Source organism: Typopeltis vanoorti, chromosome 14, assembly GCF_054136105.1.
Source record: "Typopeltis vanoorti isolate ZY-2024b chromosome 14, IOZ_Tvanoo_1.0, whole genome shotgun sequence".
Lineage (NCBI taxonomy): Eukaryota > Metazoa > Arthropoda > Arachnida > Uropygi > Thelyphonidae > Typopeltis > Typopeltis vanoorti.
In genome coordinates this window covers 74,098,244-74,120,091 of record NC_143562.1, presented here as the reverse complement: position 1 = coordinate 74,120,091, position 21,848 = coordinate 74,098,244, and the positions used below count along the sequence as shown (strand labels likewise).

At 36.7% G+C, this 21,848-nt stretch overlaps 1 protein-coding gene across 2 annotated transcripts in view; it reads right to left on the bottom strand.

Moving 5' to 3' along the window:
• Window positions 1–21,848, bottom strand: part of LOC150099666 (putative phosphatidate phosphatase) — a 119,369-nt gene that overhangs the window by 18,285 nt on the left and 79,236 nt on the right. For both annotated transcript variants that reach the window (XM_090404059.1, XM_090404058.1), the window contains exon 4: window positions 19,542–19,599. In XM_090404059.1, the coding sequence (XP_090260185.1) occupies window positions 19,542–19,599 (58 nt within the window). The remainder of the gene's footprint in view (window positions 1–19,541; window positions 19,600–21,848) is intronic.

The window sequence follows — 21,848 nt, the reverse complement described above, 5'->3', positions numbered from 1 at the left end:
AATTTTCATTATACTTTCTTGTAGCAGTAGCATTTCGTTTTCTAAATGCTTCGTGAGATTCAGGATTAAAACTAGAAGTGCTAACTGTGTCAGTGTCGTCTGCCAGCCGTTTCCACTTCGATTTTTCAATTCCTAACAATTTGTCCATTATAATGAGGATATTGTCATTATAATGACATTACATTATATTTTATTTGACATTATATTTGAATTATAATGTCAAATAGAGTGATGCTACTGTTATTATATTCTGTATAATAACAGTAGCATTATGATGCTACTGTTATTATACAGAATATAATAACAGTAGCATCACTACTGATCTAGTGATCAGTAGTGATGTTTATGAATGAGATCACTAGTGTTTATGAATGAGATCACTAGCATCACTAGTGATCTCATTCATAAACAAAATTCAGCACATTCCCGGACGTTTGCAAGAACATCACATCTCGGTAGTGGTAGTGTCTTAACAGCGGTGTCAGCATAAATCAAAAACGCCACTCCACATTCATACGAATATAAACATAATATTTATTTTTAATATTATTTACGTTAAATAATAACTTTCCTTTATTTTTTTAATGGAATATTATAATTTTATAATTTATAAAAATATTATAATTTTTTTACATACAAAAATACTGTTTCAAAATAAATATTAAATATGAAAACCCTTATGACACGCTAACAAGACTTCGCATCCGAAAATTCACATAAAACTGCAATAAAATTTATTTGTTCTTTTTATTCGATTTGCCAAGCTAAATTCTTGGAACAGTCTACTTGTTACAATATTAAAATACATTCTTCTGAACATTTATTTAAATATGTTGTGTAAAAACTGTACCACCAAAAATAACGTAACGTACCATTAGTGGTACATGTACCACAGTTTGAGAAACGATGCTGTAGTCAATAACTGCCTTACATCCTCTGGCTGACCATATATATATATATATTTATATATTTCTTTGTTTCAATACTGAGTTCATTTTCTCATATCATTATAAATGACAAAATCTCACTGTTTCTGTCCAATTTTAGTGAATATTACTATTGCTATTATCATGTGACACCTCCAAGGAGTCCAAAGACTCATCAAGAGAGGGCACCTACTTCTACAACGTCTCCACCACTTAATCCCCCAATCATGCCCAATTGCAACTATCATCATCTACACCAATGCCATCTAGTGAACACAGGCATGACTGTTTTTTTTGTTTTTTTTTTGTTTGTTTGTTGTTGTTGTTCTCAAGGCTGATTTGTCTGTATGAGGGATGAAAAAAACAGAGTTCATTATCATCATCATGATCATGAAATTCCTGACATGTACCCTCAAGGTGTACAGGATATGATACTATTACATGAAAAACTTACATCATTACTAACTTACTATCTATAGTTTTCCTGCAAATCAATCTATTACCTGTCAAGACTCAAACATTATCAGATTTTATATTTATAACTTCTAAGGACTTTTTACTGTATCAATCCACTTATATTTCGGTCTTCCTCCAGATCTTTTTCCTGCCAACCTAGCAGAGAACACTTGTTTTGCTAATCTTTTGTCTCCCATTCTGTTTAAGTGACCATCCCACCTAAGATTAGTTTTGCTAACAATGTCAAGTTCTTTCCTAATATCCTCGTTTCTAATATCATTTGCCATTAATGCCATCTGTTCACGCCTATAATCTTTCTCAGGACTCTCATATCTGCAGTCTCTAGTCTTTGGTCAAGTGTTTTACTTCTGACCCAGTTCTCAGATCCATAAGTTAAAACTGGTTTGAACACTGTCTTGTATACAGCTAATTTAGTGTTCCGACTAATTTCTCTCTTATTCCATATGAATTTATTCAACTGACTTCCCACCATACCAGCTTTGCTGATTCTGTTGTCTATTTCCATATTTAATTTACCATCTTCACTAAAAATCGTGCCTAAGTAGCTGAAATGTTTTACTTGTTCCACAGGTTCTCTATTCACAACACAGTTGACATTTTCAATGATTCTGCCTATTTTCATTGTCTTTGTCTTTTTATTGCGGACCTCCACACCATATCTATTACAACAGTTATTCAATTTAGTCAGAGAATCTTGCAGAATTGTAGCGGATTTATTTAGAAGCATAACATCATCCGCATAAAGCAAAGAGCTGACATTAACATCTCCAATTTTGATATCATGTTTAATATCACTTTCCTTCATAATGTGATCCATATAGATAATGAAAAACAGAGGGGATAATGTACATCCTTGTCTCACACCAGATTTAACATTAAACCACCTTTTTGTACTTCCTTCAATTCTAACTGCAACTTACAACTCAAATAAAGACTAAGTATTGCTTGATATAATTCCCCATTAACACCATATAACTGTAGCATATTGAATAGCTTCTCTCTTGGCACCTTGTCATATGCCTTTTACAAATCAACAAATCTTAAATACAGATCTTTGTTATATTCCCATGCTTTCTCGACTATTTTTTGTAAAGTGAAGATCTGATCATGACAGCCTCTATATGGCCTGAATCCAGCTTGTTCTTCACCAAGCTTTTCTTCACAATTCTTCTCAACCGTTTCTCAAGTATAAGTATACTTGCATAGATCTTGCCAATAATACTCAGTAGGGAAATACCTGTGTAATTCTCACATTCAGTTTTATTTCCCTTTTTATATATGGGTACTAAGAGAGCTCTACTCCAATCACTGGGAATTCGTCCCTCTGTCAAAGCGTTCTGAAGTATGTAGTGCAGTCACTGTAAGACTCTTATACCACTATATTTCAGCATTTCTGGTCTAAAATCATCTACTCCTGCTGCCTTTCCACATATCAAGCCTTTGATGGCTTTTTCTACTTCAAGTATGGATATGTATTCCTGACTGCATGCCTGGTCAGTGTCTTTTACCACTGTGCTGTCATCACTGCTTGTTTCATTTAGCAGTTTTTCAAAGTAATTAACTCCATACTTCAAGGATATCTTTTTCTCCCGTTTTAATGACACCTTTATCATCTCTAACTCCTTTTACAGCATTCTTTCCTTCATTCCAAAGCTTCTTCAACAACCTCCAGAATATTTTGCCACCTTCTTGATATTTATTTTCTATGTTCTTGCCAAAGTCCTCCCATGACTTCTGTATAGCTAGTTTTAAACAGTGTTTAGCATTTTTGCATTTGTCTCTCTATTCTCTAAAAGCATAAGCTGACTTATTTGCCAGGAACTTTTGATATGCTTTCTTCTTTTCTTTCACTGCCTCTATAACTTCCTATGTCCACCATGGAGTTCTAATTTTTCTATCTTTGCAGACAACTTCACCACATGCCTCTCTAGCTGAATGAATGAGGGCGTTCTTCAAGGCTTGCCACTGAATCTCCAAGGTTTGATTCCTGTTCTCAAACTCTTTCATTTTTTTTTCAATAATCTTTGTGCATTTTAGTCTACAGTTCACATCTGAGAGCTGCTCAACTTCTATTCATTTTAACACTTTCTTACATGTTATTCTTTTCAATATAAAATTCAATTTTATCCTGCTCAAAACTAAATAGTTATCACTTCCAATTTCAAATCTTCTGTACACTCTGGTGTCCTGCACCAGGGAGAAAACATCACTATCAACAATAACATAGTCAATGAGACTTTTCTTATTCCTTGCTCTTCTCTCCATGTGAATTTGTGCACATTTTAATGTTGGAACATGGTGTTAGTAATAACCAGTCCATAACCTGAGCAGAAATCCAACAGATATTTGCCATTGTTATTAGCTTTGCTCTTTTCTCCAAATTTTCCCAAAATATTTTTGTATGTCTCAATCATTTCCTACTCTGCTATTTAGATCCCCAACAAGGACCAACTTTTCCTTTTTCATTGTGTCAGTTGCTTTTTCTAAAGCCTCAAAAAATTCCTCTACTTCTACCTTAGTAGAACCTTCTGTGGGATCATAGGCACAAATAAGTCTCATTGTCCAGTTCTCCATTCTCATATTTGCCCACATCACTCTACTTGAGACTGACTGCCATTCAAGAAGATTAACCTCGTATTTTGTGTTGAATACCATGGCTACTCCTTCTTTTCCTTGATTGTAATTGCCTGAATATAACATTTTGTATTTATTGCTCAGAAAGATCTCACCAGTTTTTGTCTTTTTTGTTTCAGTCACCCCTATTATGTCGATCTGGTACTTATCCAATTCCTCAGCTAGCTCCATTTCTTTGCCATTCAGGCTTTTATGTTGATAGTACCGATCCTTAACTCTGGTGATGTTGGGATGGGGTGTGTTTTCAGATTTGTTCCAGTAGCTGACTTTTCGCTGTTCGCCCTGGTTCCCTGGCGAAAACAACGGGGGCTTTGTTTAACCGGTGATGCCCCAGCAGGCATGAAATTTTGTCATGTTGTATCATCATTTTTTATTTTGCTTTAACCAATAAGAATACAATTTGGTCGGCTAAATCCCAAATTGCCAGTCCATCCTCGTTCGTTCAGCCAAGTAGATATCCAACAGGATGCACCACGAGAAGGTGAGGAATGGACATTAGGTCAGAAGCCCTTGTTGGTTCTCTGCATTCCTTTAAAGCAGTGGTCGTCAAAGGGGTCGATATGACATTGTTAGGGGTTGATTTGGGCTCAGGGGTCGATTGGGGGTCGACAAAAAAATATAAGACATCATTGTATGGGTAATATTTAATTCGGTTAACTTGGATTACCTCCATGACAAAAGACATGGAGGTAATGATAACACAATTAAGAGTGAATCGTGGGATCAGTACTTCCATCTTACAGTCCATGAATAGGACCTGTAAGATGGAGTAAGGTCATGAAAATAGTTACTGAGGCCAATCAAATAGGTCAAAATGACGTATTTACCAATAAACGGATGTTGGTGATAACTACCGCCCGGTGCAGTGGGAGTGAGATTGCAACACGTGTGTGGTTCTTATTTACTGATACTTACAAGTATTCGATCCCAGTCTCATTTTTGCGCATTGACATACAAGTGAGCGTTAATGTTCTAAAATTCATCAACATACACATTATAATTCAATTGTTATTCATACACGTTAAACTAAACTTCTCTATGCTGAAGAGTTGAGCAGGGCTGGTAGTAATACCAGTGATATTAATACCAGTAGTTTATTAATATCACTAGTAATACCAGTCATATTACTAGTGATAGTAATAGTAGCAGTAATAGTAATATAATAATATATACTATATTATACATACAATAAACACTGTAACTATAAAATAAACAATCTAAAAACTCATATAAGCGTCTTTTTTTTTGCCTGTCCTATTATAATTACGTAATAGTAAAATATAGGGGGTCGATAAAAAGTCAAGAAACGCTTAAAGGGCAAATGACTTTGGAAACCCCTGCTTTAAAGGCTATGTGGAGGTTTCCTCTCGGTTATACAGCTTTCCCTTACCCATCAATATTATTTTAAGAATAATATTGATGGAGTCATTAAGAATAATATTGATCTGCCTCAGAAAAAAACACATCCACTTCAATATTATTCTTAAAATAACTTAATCTACTGTCCATTCTAAACTTTCCAAACTACAATCTCTAAGATTCCCTTTACCATAAGAATGGAATCTGTACATTTGTTCAAATCTAACATTGCATATCACAGAATGGCATGTACAGGGAAATTCTAAAGATCATAGTGAAAAAGAGAATCCTGAATACCCTTTATGTTCAAAATTTCCTTACTCCATTTTACTTCATTTATTACTCATCTGTTACTCTCTCCAAAATTCTGACAACTACTCTACCTTTCAATTATTTGTGTCGAGGCTAGCTGGTGAACGGACGTACTGTCGGAGAGCTCCAGAAAGATTTGTGATTTTTGTTGATTTATTAATATTTTATTAGATTTATTAGATGTAATTTTAGTATATTATTTTAGTTTTATTAGTGTAGTTAGTGTACCAAAGTGTTTTATAACATAATCTATGTCGGGAAGTCACCGCTAGAGGGATTCGTAGTGTGTAGTGTTCGTGAAAGCTCCAGATAAATAAGCGTCATTTTCAGTTATCGTTGATAAATTTACTTTAATATTGCGTAGTTTTGTTTGCCTTGCGTATCTTAGTGCGTCTGTTTGTGTGTTTTTGGTGTTTATAATTTATAATTTGATAAAATACGTTACTAGTAATGGCTCCAGTACGAAGGAAAATGGCGGCCAGTAATGATGGTTCGCCATCTTCTTTCAAGAACGGTAATGTAAAGGAGATGATTCAGTGCACTATCTGCGAAATGTACGCTTTGCAGAGTGCGGTCAGAGTATGGTTAAATGATAATAAAGGAGTGAATGTGTGTAGAAAATGTAGGGAGAATGAGGAATTTAAGTGTATTTCGGATCGTGAGTGTGATATTTTTGTCAAATTTCAGAATGAAGAAAATAGGGATATGGCAAGAAACGGCGAGGTTGTACCAGAGAATTGTGAGAGCGTGAATGTAGAAAGTGTGAATGATAGTATTAATGGTTTTACAGAGAATAAAAAAGATGAGATAGATGCAATGAGCGAGATCGTGTTGTTGAATGGTGCGATACAAAGGGCAAAACAGCAGCTAGAGCATATGAGCAAAAGTCGACTGAATGAACCAACCAATAATAAAAAGTATGACAGGAAAAACAGGCATATGAGTGTGAACCAAAATGAAAGAAAGAGTGCTGTATGGAGACTCGTTAGTACAAGGTGTGTTAGTAGAGGATTTAACAAAATCGTACCAACCTGGTGGGACCATAAAGTATGTAACTGAATCTATTAGAGAGCAAAAGGAAAGGGTGAAAGAAATGATTGTTGTGGCAGGTATGAATGATTTGAAAGGAGATAAAATGGAAATGATAGAAGACCTGAATGAATTATTTGAGGTAGCAAAAGAAAAGAGTGAGAGAGTTAGAATGATTAGTCTTTTGCCACGGTATGACAGTGAAATGTTTAAAAGGAGGGCCGTAATTGCGAATCACTTTATGTGTGGGTTATGTATGATGAGTGGTGTGGAATTTGTGGATGTGTGGAGTGAGTTCGATGGGCGAAAGGATCTATATAAGATGGATGGCTTGCATTTGAATGGTTACGGTGTAAGGAGACTTGAGAAAGTGTTGCTGAATGTAATGGATATGCAAATTCAGGGAAACTAGATTTATTAAGGGAAGGGGGGGTAGATATACAGTCCTTAGGGAGGCAGTTGAATGTATGAATGAATATAATATGCCCGAGCGAATAAGGACAACAAATCAGAGTGGGATAGTTAATATAAGGCATCAAGGTAGGGTTGGGGCTAATGGGGGTCTTAAATTCATGTACACTAATGCTAGGAGTATTAGGAACAAGAAGGAAGAGTTTTTGGCCATGGTTGGCACTTCCAGACCACAGGTTATTGGTATTAGTGAATCATGGCTGACTGTAGATGATATAACTAGTGGGATTGAATGTGATGGGTATAGTGTGTTCAGGAATGACAGGGAGAATAAAATGGAGGGAGGAGTATTGTTGATGATAGCTGATGAGCTACAGCCAAGGAGAATAGAAGTTGAATTGCAGGATAGAGAAAAGAGCATATTTGAGGCCATTTGGTGTGAGATTGTGGCTAGCAGAACTAAATATACAATTGGGTGCTGCTATAGACCAGGTGATGGAAAAGATGGTGGTGACAGTATGCACAAGCAAATAGAAGAAATGAGTGGAAGGAGGGTAATTATTATGGGAGATTTCAACTATGGTCGCATTGATTGGAGTGAGGAGAGGACACACGGGAGGAAGGAATTGGATTTTATGCGGTTATTAAGGGATAACTATCTGTGACAGCATGTAATGGAAAATACAAGGAATCAGAGAGTGCTTGACCTAGTAATTACATCTGAGGATTTGGCTGTAACAAATATGACCACATTGCCACCAATTGGTGAGAGTGATCATAGGGTCTTGACTTGAGAGGTGGCAAAAGGTGTGGAATTTTCAATTAAGACAGGGTACATGTGGAATTATCGGGCTGGAAAGTATGACAAGTATAGGAGTTTGATTGGTTCAGTGCCATGGCATGTACAACTGCAAGGACTAGAAGTTGATAGTGCATGGGAGGCAGTTAAGAAGTGTTTGCATGAAGCAATGGCTGACTGTATACCTAGAGTCCGAATAATAAATCAAGTAGGGGTTAAATGGATGAATAACACCATTAAGATTGAGCTGCAAAAAAAGAAACAACTATGGAGGGAATTTAAGGAGAAAGGTGACCGGTAGGCACATGAACGGTATAAAGCACAGGCCAGAAGAGTAACAAGTGTGGTAAGAAAAGCAAAAAAGGATTACGAAAGAACATTGGCCATGCAGGCTAAAGAGAATCCTAAACAGTTTTGGTATGTAGCAAGTAAAAGGAAAAATGTACATGGCAGAATGATTTTAAAGAATGCCGATGGTAGGGAGGTAACTGAATCAGTTGATATAGTTGAGTTACTGAGTGAGCACTTTTCAAGAATATATCATCCAGGTGGTGACATTGTAGAAACGAATAAACCAGTAGATTATATGGGAATTGTGGTGAATGAACTGGAGGTGAGTAGTCTGTTGCATAACCTCAATGTCAATACATCCGTGGGATTGGATGGTATACCAGCTCGTGTCGTACGAGAAGCAGCTAAAGAATTGTCAGTATCCTTGACCATTTTATTTAATTTGAGTCTCAGGTCTGGGTTAGTCAAGAGGGGGTGGAAAGAGGGGAAAATAGTTCCACTGCATAAAGGCGGTTCCAAGACTGCTGTTGTAAATTACCGACCGATTAGCATATCAGGAATCATTGTCAAAGTGTTAGAGAAATTAGTCAAGAAAAGAATACAGGATTGGATAGATGAAAATGGGATATTGTATGGCGGACAACATGGTTTTGTGATGGGTAGATCATGCCTCAGTAACTTGCTCACGTTTTATAACACAGTGACGGCTGAACTGGATAGGGGTAATGGGTTTACAGTGATACTACTGGACCTTGCCAAGACCTTTGACAGGATACCACATGGAACCCTAATCAGTAAACTGGAGCAGATGGGAATAGATATAGGGTTGGTGAGATGGATAGGAGGGTGGTTGAAGGAGAGATACCAGAGAGTGGTTTATGCAGGAGTGGAGTCTAAAAGACAGCTTGTGACTAGTGGTGTGCCACAGGGCTCTGTTCTTGGACCACTGCTTTTCAATTTGTTCATCAATGATATAGGAAAGGATTTGAGAGGAAGTGTTCACTTGTTTGCTGATGATGCAAAGTTGGGTAGAGCAATTGTGAGTGCACAGGATGTCAAAATTTTACAGGACGATTTGGATAGTTTGGAGGACTGGGCTAGGAAAAATGGATGTCAATTTAATGTGGCAAAGTGTAAGGTTATGCACTTTGGGGTGAAAAGAATAGCAGCAGTATATCGCATTGGTGAAACCGTACTCCAGGAGATTGATGAGGCCAGAGATTTGGGAGTGTTGGTGGATAGGGAATTGAAGTTTAGGGGGCACATTGTAAAAGTGACTAAATCAGCTCATCAAATCACTTGGCTTCTGAAAAATACTTTAAAATGCAGAGACAAACAAGTTGTTGTTCCTCTGTATCGAGCCTTGATAAGACCCCATCTGGACTACTGTGCCCAGTTATGGGCACCAGGGTTTCTTCGTGATGGGGAGGAAGTGGAGAGGATCCAGAGACGAGTGACCAAGATGATAGAAGGTCTGTGGAATGAACCTTATGAGAATAGGTTGAAGATCTGTGGATTGCAGAGATTGGACGATAGGCCAAGGAGGGGTGATATGATTGAGACATTCAAATTACTGAAGGGTTTCTATAAGATTGATCCAGAAGATATTTTTGAAAATATGACTGGTGGTGGGAGGACTAGGGGCCATGCATGGAAGCTGGGCAAGAGCGTGGTTGACAAGGGAGTTGGAGCTAGGTTTTTTACTTGGAGAATGGTGAATGAGTGGAATAAGCTTCCAGAGTTCTGTTGTGGGTGCTACGACCGTGAATGAGTTCAAGGCAGGGTATGATAGATATTGTGTCAATGTCGAATAGTTGTTCTTGACATGATGTTAGGGCCTCCCTCGATGAGTCTGTCGACTCCTTGGAGTTGCCCGGAACAATAATAATAATAATAATAAAAAAGAATCCTGAATACCCTTTATGTTCAAAATTTCCTTACTCCATTTTACTTCATTTATTACTCATCTGTTACTCTCTCCAAAATTCTGACAACTACTCTCCCTTTCAATTATTGTTTTTGAAGCTTTTGATTGTTTACAGTCAAATACCCAAACAGGGAGTTTATTTTCCTTGAGAAATTCACAATTCAGACTTGCTTCTCCTCTCCAATTCCCCTGATCAAGCTGTAAGAAATGCAGAGACATTGCTAGCAACAATATTTTACAAATTATTTATCTGCACATCAGAATACTCAAATAAACACAGCCATTCACTAGAGCAAATCCCTTTGCTATAAGAAGCTATTTCTCTTATTCCTAGAGGTTTGCTCTAGTGAATCCTAATTTCCTTTTCTTCCTAATTCACTGTAGTGAATTAGGAAGAAAAGATTGATCTTGCCCCCCACCACAACTCTATTCCCATGAGATCAGTGGAAGATTATTTGAGAAACAGTAGGTTTTAAAAAAAAAAAGGAGAAACAGAATCACAAAAAATTATGGGAAATCATACACTGTCAACAAAACAATGTTTATATAATGCAGAAACCAAACACATTTCCTGCAAAGAAAATAGCAGAAAATCATACAATGATGGCAAAACACAAAGCACACAAAATGACATGAAAATCAAAGTAACAATGCAGACAATACTTGGAGAGATGTTAAAAAGATTATAAAAATGAGAATCCAGAATTAATGTTTACATTCTGAAATGTTACATTTGCTTTATGTCACTTCCCTGAAATCTCAATAAACTAAATATGTGCAATGTACACCATTAAACTTTTGAGGCATGGATCCCATGCTGCCAATCACATCCCCAGGTTGCAGATAAATCTCTGTATACAGAGATTAACTGCAAATAAATAGGGAGAACTGTAAAAACGCAATTGTGGACAATATGGCAGCATCTACCAACAGTAACTGGTGAGATATCCGGTGGCATAGCCGCCTCTATAAAATGCTACATATTTCCTAAGATGAGGATGCGAGATAGCAAGATGCAACTGTCATTAAATACTGAAATAAAGAGCCAAAAGGCTTCACTTCGCTAATGAAAAATTATTCAATTTTTGAATCCAACATTATTTCAAAGCTGAATAGAGAAACTACAAGAGTTTCATGCTGAATATAGAAACTATAAAAGTTTCGGCAGATCCAAGCGTAAGCAAACCTTTCATGACACGGGCAACTCGTAGTAAGGTGGAGTAAGCTCTGATCACTATCCTTAGTATTTTTCATAATGTAAAACACATCTCCTAGCAGGCATATATGATGTTAAACATTATGGGGAAGGGGGGGTCACCACACAGACCATTTCGACCTTTGTTGAGGTCTCGTCAGTAGGAGCCAGACTCAGATGTAAATACTCAGGTTGAAGTGATGTGGAACTTATACTTTACCGTCAGCTAGATTGTAGCGCCAACATTTTTCCTGATAAGTGGAATATAGGCATAACTGATAACAGTGTGAAGGATACTGTGGTAGGCAGACAATCATGAAGAATGAGAAAGAGCTAGCACACTATAATAAATTTAATTTAATCCTTTATCCAAGTGTGAGCAAACAAAGTTTGCGCCTGAAAGTATCTTCAGGACTTCAGGTGCAAACTTTGTTTGCTCACACTTGGATAAAGGATTAAACTAAATTTATTATAGTCTAACCAAGTGAAAAATAAACTTTCAGCTAGCACTGTATATCTTTAGAAGGAGGTGACTGTTAGACAAAGAAGGTAATGAGATACCACTTTGTTCTAATATAGATAGAAGTTTCTAGGAGATAATAAAGCAATGACTCAGTACTTGTGCAGGGGAAGGAACAAGGGTTCCCAGGTCGTTAAACCAATGACATCCTTGTACAGTCATTGGGAGATGGAATATGAGAATCCTCCTACATATGGGAAAATTAGAAAATCTAAAAAAGGGAAATTGAGATATTAAAAATAGCCACACTAGGAATTAGTGAGAGAAGATGGAGTGGAACTGCAGACTTTTGAAGTGGTGATTACAGAATCATTTATTCAGGTGATGAGACAGCAAAAAAATGGGGCCACAATAAGTCTTTAATAAGAAATAAGGAAGAAGAGTACTCAACTCGGTAAAATATAGCAGCAAACAGTAAAAGTTGACCAATGAATAATAATAATACAAGCTTATATGCCTACATAACACTGTGGGGATGAAGTTGAAAAATTATATGCAGATATTGAGAATTTAATAAGACTCACTAAAAGTGAAGACAATATTTCATTATCATGAGCAGTTGGAATACAGTCATTGTGGACGGAAAAGAAGTTAAAGATATGGGGAAATACAGACTTAGAAGCTGAAATGAAAAAGAAGATAGGCTTCGAGAGTTCTACCACCAATTTAATCTGATAATTATCAATGCCTGATTGTTTGAAGTACCAAAATGAAGAAGGTATGCTTGAAAATGCCAGAGGATATATAGAGATATCAAAATATTATATTATGACATGAAACAGATTTAAAAGAAGTAAAATCATGCATAAGTTACCACAGAGCTGACACAGACAGTGATCATGATTTGGTTTTATTGAAATGCAATTTAAAATTTAAAAAGAGTTAAAATTGGTCATGTGTGAGCTACAGCAAGATAAGAAAATTTTTTTATAAATAAATATAAAGATGCGCCTTGGACAATGTTGTATGCAGATGACATCTTGCTGTGTGCAGATTCAAGAGAAGAAGCGGGAACTAAACTGGAAAGATGGAGAAAAGTACTGGAAGAGAGAGGTATGAGACTGAGCAGAAGTAAGACAGAGTATATGTGTTGCACAGTGGGCGGCAGACAGGAGACAGATCTGGAGCTGGAAGGAAATGTCATCAGGAAGGTGAGAGACTTTAGATACTTAGGTTCAATAGTGGAAGAAGATGGAGGAGCTGAGAAGGAAGTGGGATGCAGGATACAAGCAGGTTGGAGGAACTGGAGGGAGATGGCTGGAGTCTTATGCGATAAGAGGATGCCGATCAATCTGAAAGGCAAAATCTATAGGACAGTAGTGAGGCCAGCTATGACATATGCTATAGAAACTGTGGCCCTGAGGAAAAATAACATCAGCAGGATGGAAGTAGCAGAGATGAGAATGCTTAGGTGGATGTGCGGTGTGACCAGAAAGGATCGTCTGAGAAATGACTATGTCAGGGGAATAGTGAAAGTTACGAACTTAGGAGCAAAAATACAGGAGGCAAGGTTGAGATGGTTTGGTCATGTGATGAGGAGGGAGGACGAATATGTGGGAAGAAGGGTCATGCAGGTGGATGTGCAAGGAAGGCGGGAGCGTGGGTGGCCAAAGAAGAGCTGGTAGAAGAGGACTTAAGGATGAAGAACTTGGATGTGGTGACAGCCCAAGACAGGAAGGTGTGGAGGAGACTCATTATCAACAGTGACCCCACTTAAGTGGGAGAAGCTGCAGAAGAAGAAGAAATATCTACATAAATATCTATGGAAATTGTATGGAAGGATAAAAAAAAATAGTGTAATAGGAAAAGTGTGTTGCCCAGGTATAAGTGATAAGATGAGGTGGTAGAATTATGAATGATATGTTAGCAGAAATATGTGAAGAGAAAGGAGTGCAGTTTGTTAGTATGTGAAATAAATTTATAGGACAAACTGAATTGTACAATAGTAATGGATCACATTTTGAATGGTTTTCGTGTGTTATTTGGAGAGACAGCTGCTGGTAGGAAGAGTAATGAGCACAGAGAATGAATGAAGTGATTTTAAAGGAGCAGAGAAACAGGGAAGACTCAGGGTGAACAGGGGAACACAGTGTGAGAAAGGTTGATGGTCCAAAGGGAAAGGGAAACAAAAAAGGGAAAGGGAAGACCTGGGATGTAGGAAAAACATTTGGATTTGAAGAAGGTTCTGGGATGAGTAAGTAGAAAAAGAAATGCTTGAGGAAAGTATGGAGAGGTCACGTCTAATAGATGGTATCAATGAAACGTTATAGATCCAGGAATGAACTGTTATGTTTGTATACAAATGCTAAAAGTATCAGAAACAAGAGAAATGAAATGGTTGCACCGACTGAATTCATTCACCCAAAAATTATTGGAATAAGTAACACATGGTTGGATGAGGATGACATTCTGACAGGAATAGAGATGGAAGGATATCATTTATTTCATGAAGATAGAAAGGATAAAAAGGGAGGTTGATTGCAATTGATGATAGACAAAGAGGTTATGGCCATACAAGGTAGAGATGCAAGGGGGGGGGGGAGAATAATGATAGTGGTTTTTGAGGCAGTATGGTGTGAGACAGAGATGAATGGAATGTATACTTCATTGGATGCTGCTACAGACCTCGTAATGTGGAGGGTAGTGATCAGGAAAAGTATAACAAATTATCCAAGCATATAGGAAAAGGGAGAATTTAAGGGTATTATTTCTGGAAAAATTTCCATGTTACTCTTCTAAATAAATATTAATTTTTATAGCTATTTTTGTTTAGGAGTACCCCTTTTTTATAATGTCACTGGCTTTTTACTCAATTTTTAGGGAATTACTGATGTTTTAAAGACAGATACAAGAAGAATATATGGGAAGAATAATTTTGGACATACCTTTGTAGGATGTTCCTGGTTGTCTTCTTATTCAGTGGCATCCGGTGTATGGCAATATACATTTGTATTACTGCTGAAGTATGACTGAAAGGAAGGGGAGAGGGTTGGAAATGTGGAGATAGAGAGATGTGGGAGAACTGTGGGTAAGGCAAGAGGTATGCAAATTTTAAAACCTGGGTTTTAAGGGTGGGCTGAGAATTCTTTGGGATGAAGGTAAAAATTTTTGGGGAGAAAGGAGAAGGATAGAATATGATGGAACAAGATTAGGGGTGAGAGTAACAGGGTGTGAGCTGTTTCGACAGTGCATCATCTTCGGAGCTTGTGGGAAAAGTGGAGGCTATGTCATGTTGGCTTGGTGTTTTTGTCTTGGGTGTATCTGTGTGGTTTCTATTTCAGAGTCATGACCTAATTTTTATGTTTTGGAGCTTCCAACTCTCATAGATTATATAGGGGCTGTGAACGTTTATTGAGTTTTTGTCGCATTTTATGGCTATCATTTCTGATATTCTGAGCATTGTTTGTTTTCTTGTATGTCTATTATTATGACTTTGTCGATTTGTGGGGTATGCTTCTGTTCAAGAGCATGGACTGCTATTTCTGTTTTTCCTGTATTTTGTATTCTGTTTTTCTTTTGATTATTATGTTTCTTATTGTTTAAATGTTCTGGAATTGGTATGTTGCAGTCACAGAAGTATTCATGTAGTCTTGCCCATAAAGATCTGATCGTGGAACCTCTGTAGGTGACATCACAGTCTTGTTGGCAAAGAAATTTATAAACTACATTTTGGTGTTCTAATATTTCTTTGTATGTGTGAGATTTTGTAGGTTTTAGTGTTGCCAATTTTTGGTTCATGGTGAACACCAACTTATAGTTGGTGAGTTTAAAAATGTATTTGTAGGCTTTGCTTGTGTTGTGAATGTGTGGCAGTTTGATGATTTTTGTGTTGGGAAGCTTGTTTTGGTTGTTGGATTGTTTTGAAGGGTTTTTGCTGCTTTGTTGGTATAATTTATTAGCTGTGTTGGGTAATTTCGGTTTTTAAAAATCTGTATTAATTTCATTATTTCTATGTTGAGATAATTATGTGTAGAAGAAAACTTGTATGCATTTATAAATTGTGCTAGGATGACTTTTTGATGATTTTTTGAGAGAATAAGGATGTATAATTTAAAGTGGAGGTAATTTCTGATATGTTTGGGTTTGTGGAATATTTTTTGGCTATTTTGTTGTTTGTTCTAATTAATGTCAAGTTTAGGAAATTTATGGATTTTTCATGTTCTGTTTCTATAGTGAATTTTAGTCTGTTGCTGAAGTCATTAAGGAACGCTTGTAAAATGGTGATGCATGTTAGTTAGTTTTTTTATGGAGATTTTAATTACAGCAATATAAAATTGAGATGATGGAAGTACAGAAAATGAATTTCTTGAGGTTTTGAGGAACAAATACCTTGGACAGCACCTAACAGAGGATACATGATGATTGAGGGTGTTAGATTTGATCATCTCATCAGAGGATGCTATTATACACGAGGTGTCAAATCTCCTTCCAATTGGTGAGGTGACCATGAAGTAATTACCTGGGTGGTTGCCAGTCTTGTGAGGACTTCTGTGAGGAAAGGTTACATGTGTAATGCTGGTTTTATGAGAAGCTCAGGAGACAGCTTGCAGCTGTAGCATGGAATGAGGAGCTAGGTGGAAAGGAGATCAATGCTGCTTGAGTGATATTCAAGAACTATCTAATAGGAGCAATGTCTAAATGTCTTCCAAAGGTCAGAAGGTTAAATGAGGTAGATGTGAAATGGATGAATGAAGAGATTAGCTTGTAATACAGAGAAAAAAAGGCATTATGGAGGCAACATAAGAGGAATGGAAATTCCACGAGGAATACAAAGAACAGGCAAGGAGGGTTACTTGGTTGGGTAAGGGTAGCAAAAGGTCGGTATGAGCAGCAGTTAGCTAATGAAGCAAAAATAAAATAAATAAATCCTAAGGAGTTCTTTTGATATAGAGCCAGTAAAAATGAAAATGATTATGGTAGGATGGCATCGACTGGAAAAAATGGTATAAGAACAACTGTTGCAAGGAGTGGAAGGAAGGTAAGATTGTACCACTGCACAAAGGAGGTAACAGAATTCAAGCATCAAATTATAGGCCAATCTGTGTGTGTGCGTGCGTCAGGGGTTGTGGTTAAAGTGTTGGAGAGGCTGGTGAGAATCAGGATACAGAATTGGGTTGACAACAATGGTATTATCTTTAATGGACAGCATAAATTTGCTAAAGGACGGTCATGTTTTAGTAATCTACTGTGTATATATCACCTTCATCCAGCTGCACTGGATGAGGGTAATGGATACACAATAGTGTACTTCAATTTTGAAAAAGGCTTTTGATAGATTACCAAATGATAAGTTGATAGTCAAACCAGAGAGGATGGGGGTTGGATACAGATTAACGTGATGGATTGAAGACTGGCTATCTGACAGATATCAGCAAGTTGTGTATGGGGGGAGCAATATCACAGAAAAGTGATAGGTGTGCCTCAGGAAACTGTTTTAGGGCCATTTCTCTATAACCTGTATATTAATTATATTAGGGAAGATTTGAATGGGGATCTACAGCTGTTTGCAGATGATGAGGAAAGTTGGGACAAACTATGAGGATCACAGCAGATGTTGTGGCCTAGATGGAGGTGGAGGAAATAAGAGATCTTGGAGTGATGATGGATAAGGATCTGAAATTTAACTGACATATTGCCAAAATTGTGAGGAAAACAAAACAAATTCTAGCAACGATGTTTAGGACACTGACTTGCAGAAGTAAGGAGATTCTGGTTCCATTATATAAGGCTCTGATTAGGCCAGTCATATGAGCCCCTGTGAACTGATTTCTTCACCTGGTTTTCAAAAGGATGTAGATATGTTGGAAAAGGTCCAGAGGAGATTGACCAAAATAGTTTCTGATCTCCAGAATGTTGAATATGAAGCAAGGTTGAGATGATGCAATTTGCAGAGTCTTGTGGATAGAAGGAAGAGAGGTGATAAGAAAATGATGCACAAGTTAGTAAGGGTTTGTTATGGAATTAATGTTGAAGAGGGTATTTCGTAAAATGGTGTGAGATTGAGGGAGAACAACAGGTCATTCCTGGAAGCTGTATAAGGAGGGTGTGAGCAAGGGATTGAGAAGTTTTTCTGTATGGAGGAATTACAAAACAAGAATCCAAAATAAACATGGAATTATTCGTATAGATAAAGAAGAAATTTCTGAAAAATGAAAGGAGTACTTAAGAACTCTTATGATAGAAATCTAGATGAACGGGCTATAGAAGATGAAACAAGACTTGATGCAGAAGAAATTGGCCCAATCAGCCAATATGAATCAGTTCTTTATAAATTGCTTGCTAACAAGGCACCAGATGTTGATAATCTTCCCTCAGAATTAATAAAATATTCAGAAAATATAACTAAGTCATACCTTTTCAAGATCATAACACACACACACACACACACATATATATATATATGGAATGGTAATCATCCCTAAAGACTTTGCATAATGCTTTGTCACTCCCATTCCTAAAATACAGAATGCAGACATGTGAAAATCATCAAACAATAAGTTTGATTTCATGTGCTTTGAAAATATTACTAAAAATTATACAAAAAAAAGATTAACAAATAAGGCTGAAGAACACTGACAATGACCAATTTGGGTTCAGGAAACAAGGGATGAAATCGATGCAATCTTAGTTCTTAGAACAATCACTAAAAAAGATTTGAGAAGAATAAAAATATGTGGATAGTTTTTCTCGACTTCGAGAAAGACTCTGATAGCCTTGACCGGTCACAAATGCTTCAAATCTTAAAAACAATAAAGGTTGATTTGAGAGAAGCCTATTGGAAAGAAAATAGAACTGGTTCTATGGCACCTGCCTGAAATTTTCCACAGTTCTTCATACTACATATCATTATAATGACATTCGTTCATAGTGTGCATCTATTGTAAATCTCTCCAATCTTCAAACATCCTTAATTTCTTCTTAACTAAGCCTCCTGATAAACATACTCCAGATGCCAGTCCTCTTCATAACTCTAACCCCATGCACAAAGTCTTCTTTCCTGCAGAAAATGCCCTTCACCAGCCACTAATCTTCTGATTCATATAATGCCCCAACCAAATAACTGAAGTAATTCTTATTGGAATGAAGGTCTTCATCCTGCATTCCTCAAACTTTACCAACAGAATACAAGAAAAGAATTTGGCATATTGCTTTGAAACCAAACTAGCATTCCAATTAGCTTGCAGTACAGCATGTAACAGCAGCAAAAAATGTCAGCAAATCTAGATTTTGAAAGGGAGAGTGTAAACTGACAGCCTTTCTCATTTGTTGGTAAGGCCATTTGAGTATACTAGGATCAGACAAAGGTTGTCTGATCCTAGCATACTCCAATATATTTTGCTCTAATCAATCAGAATCAATTTTTGAAAATATATTTTTATAATTATGCACTTTTCTTTCATTACATTTCTAAAACCGAATATCTTGATAATTGATAATTTTAATGCTAATAAATTGATGCTATATACTTTTATAATTATGCACTTTTCTTTCACTACATTTCTAAAACTGAATATCTAGGTAATTGATAATTTTAAGGATAATAAATTGATGCTATATACTTTTATAATTGTGCACTTTTCTTTCACTACATTTCTAAAATTGAATATCTTGGTAATTGATAATTTTAAGGATAATAGATGGATGCTATAATGAAGACATACCACAAGATATACCATGGAATATGCTGAAAATGAAGCATGGCCAGAAGGAAATGATAGCCTGAAATATGAAAAAAAAAATGCTATACAATTACAATAATATTTCCTCTCTCTCTCACACACACCCACACACAGACAGAGAGAGAGAGAAAGAAATCAGTTTTATTTCTGAATAATTAAATTTTTTTTCTAGAAGTGAATACTAGTGTGTACCTCTCATTCTAAAACTGAAATAAATATATAAATAAATCTCTCTCTATATATATATATTTATTTATGTGACCCACAAAAAGATTCTAAATCTGTATACCATGGCCAGTGGCTAAGAATTAGATAATCTGGGAGTCCTGCCCAAGAGACCAAACATGAAACATTTTTGAAGCACTTCAGAACTCAAACAAGCAGAATGAAATACATCAGCCATTTTAAGATATTTACAAAAATCTAGGTCTACAGTGCAATCAGAACTCATAACCTGTTGGCTAAAGAGTGGATATACTAGCTAAGTGATCTCTGTTTACATGAGTTTGGATTATGTAGACGTGAACTAATGCAACCCAATATTTAGCCATTTTCATTTTTATACATGCATGCAGGGGTGATTAAGGGTCAAAGCTGTATAACTGAGAGGAGACCTCCACATAGCCTTTAAAGGAATGCGGAGAACCGACCAGGGCTTCTGACCTAATGTCCAATCCTCACCTTCTCGTGGTGCACCCTGTTGGGTATCTACTTTGATACTGAACGAACGAGGATGGGCTGGCAATTTGGGATTTAGCCGACCAAATTGTATTCTTATTGGTTAAACCAAAATAAAAAATGATGGTACAACATGACAAAATTTCATGCCGGCTGGGGCGTCGCCCAGTTAAACAAGGCCCCCGTTGTTTTCGCCAGGGAACCAGGGCAAACAGCGAAAAGTCAGCTACTGGAACAAATCTGAAAACAAACCCCAACTCAACATCACCAGAGTTAAAGATCGGTACTATCAACGTAAGAAGCCTGAATGGCAAAGAAATGGAGCTAGCTGAGGAATTAGATAAGTACCAGATCGACATAATAGGGGTGACTGAAACAAAAAAGACCAAAACTGGTGAGATCTTTCTGAGCAATAAATACAAAATGTTATATTCAGGCAATGACAATCAAGAAAAAGAAGGAGTAGCCATAGTATTCAACACAAAATACGAGGCTAATCTTCTTGAATGGCAGTCAGTCTCAAGTAGAGTAATGTGGGCAAATATGAGAATGGGGAACTGGACAATGAGACTTATTTGTGCCCATGGTCCCACAGAAGGTTCTACTAAGGTAGAAGTGGAGGAATTTTTTGAGGCTTTAGAAAAAGCAACTGACACAATGAAAAAGGAAAAGTTGGTCCTTGTTGGGGATCTAAATGGTAGAGTAGGAAATGATTGTGAGACATACAAATTATTTTGGGAAAATTTGGAGAAAAGAGCAAAGCTAATAATAATGGCAAATATCTGTTGGATTTCTGCTCAGGACATGGACTGGTTATTACTAACACCATGTTCCAACATAAAAATGTGCACAAATTCACATGGAGAGAAGAGGCTAGGAATAAGAAAAGTCTCATTGACTATGTTATTGTTGATAGCGATGTTTTCTCCCTGCTGCAGGACACCAGAGTGTACAGAGGATTTGAAATTGGAAGTGATCACTATTTAGTCTTGAGCAGGATAAAATTGAATTTCATATTGAAAAGAATAACATGTAAGAAAGTTTTAAAGCGAATAAAAGTTGAGCAGCTCTCAGATGTGAACTGTAGACTAAAATACAGAAATATTATTGAAAAGAAAATGAGAGAGTTTGAGAACAGGAATCAAACCTTGGAGATTCAGTGGCAAACTCTGAAGGAAACATTGATTGATTCTGCCAGAGAGGCATGTGGTGAGGTTGTGTGCAAGGATAAAAAAATTAGAACTCCCTGGTGGACACAGGAAGTTAAAGAGGCAGTGAAGGAAAAGAAGAAAGCATATCACAAGTTCCTGGCAAATAAGTCAGCTTTTACTCTTACAGAATACAGAGACAAATGTAAGAAAGCTAAACAGTGTGTAAAACTAGCTAAACAAAAGTCATGGGAGGACTTTGGCAAGAATATAGAAAATAAATATCAAGAAGGTGGCAAAATATTCTGGAGGTTGTTGAAGAAGCTTAGGAATGGAGGAAAGAGTGCTGTAAAAGGAATTAGAGATGATAAAGGTGAAATGAAAACAGGAGAAAAAGATATCCTTGAAGTATGGAGTAATTACTTTGAAAAACTGCTAAATGAAACAAGCAGTGATGACAGCA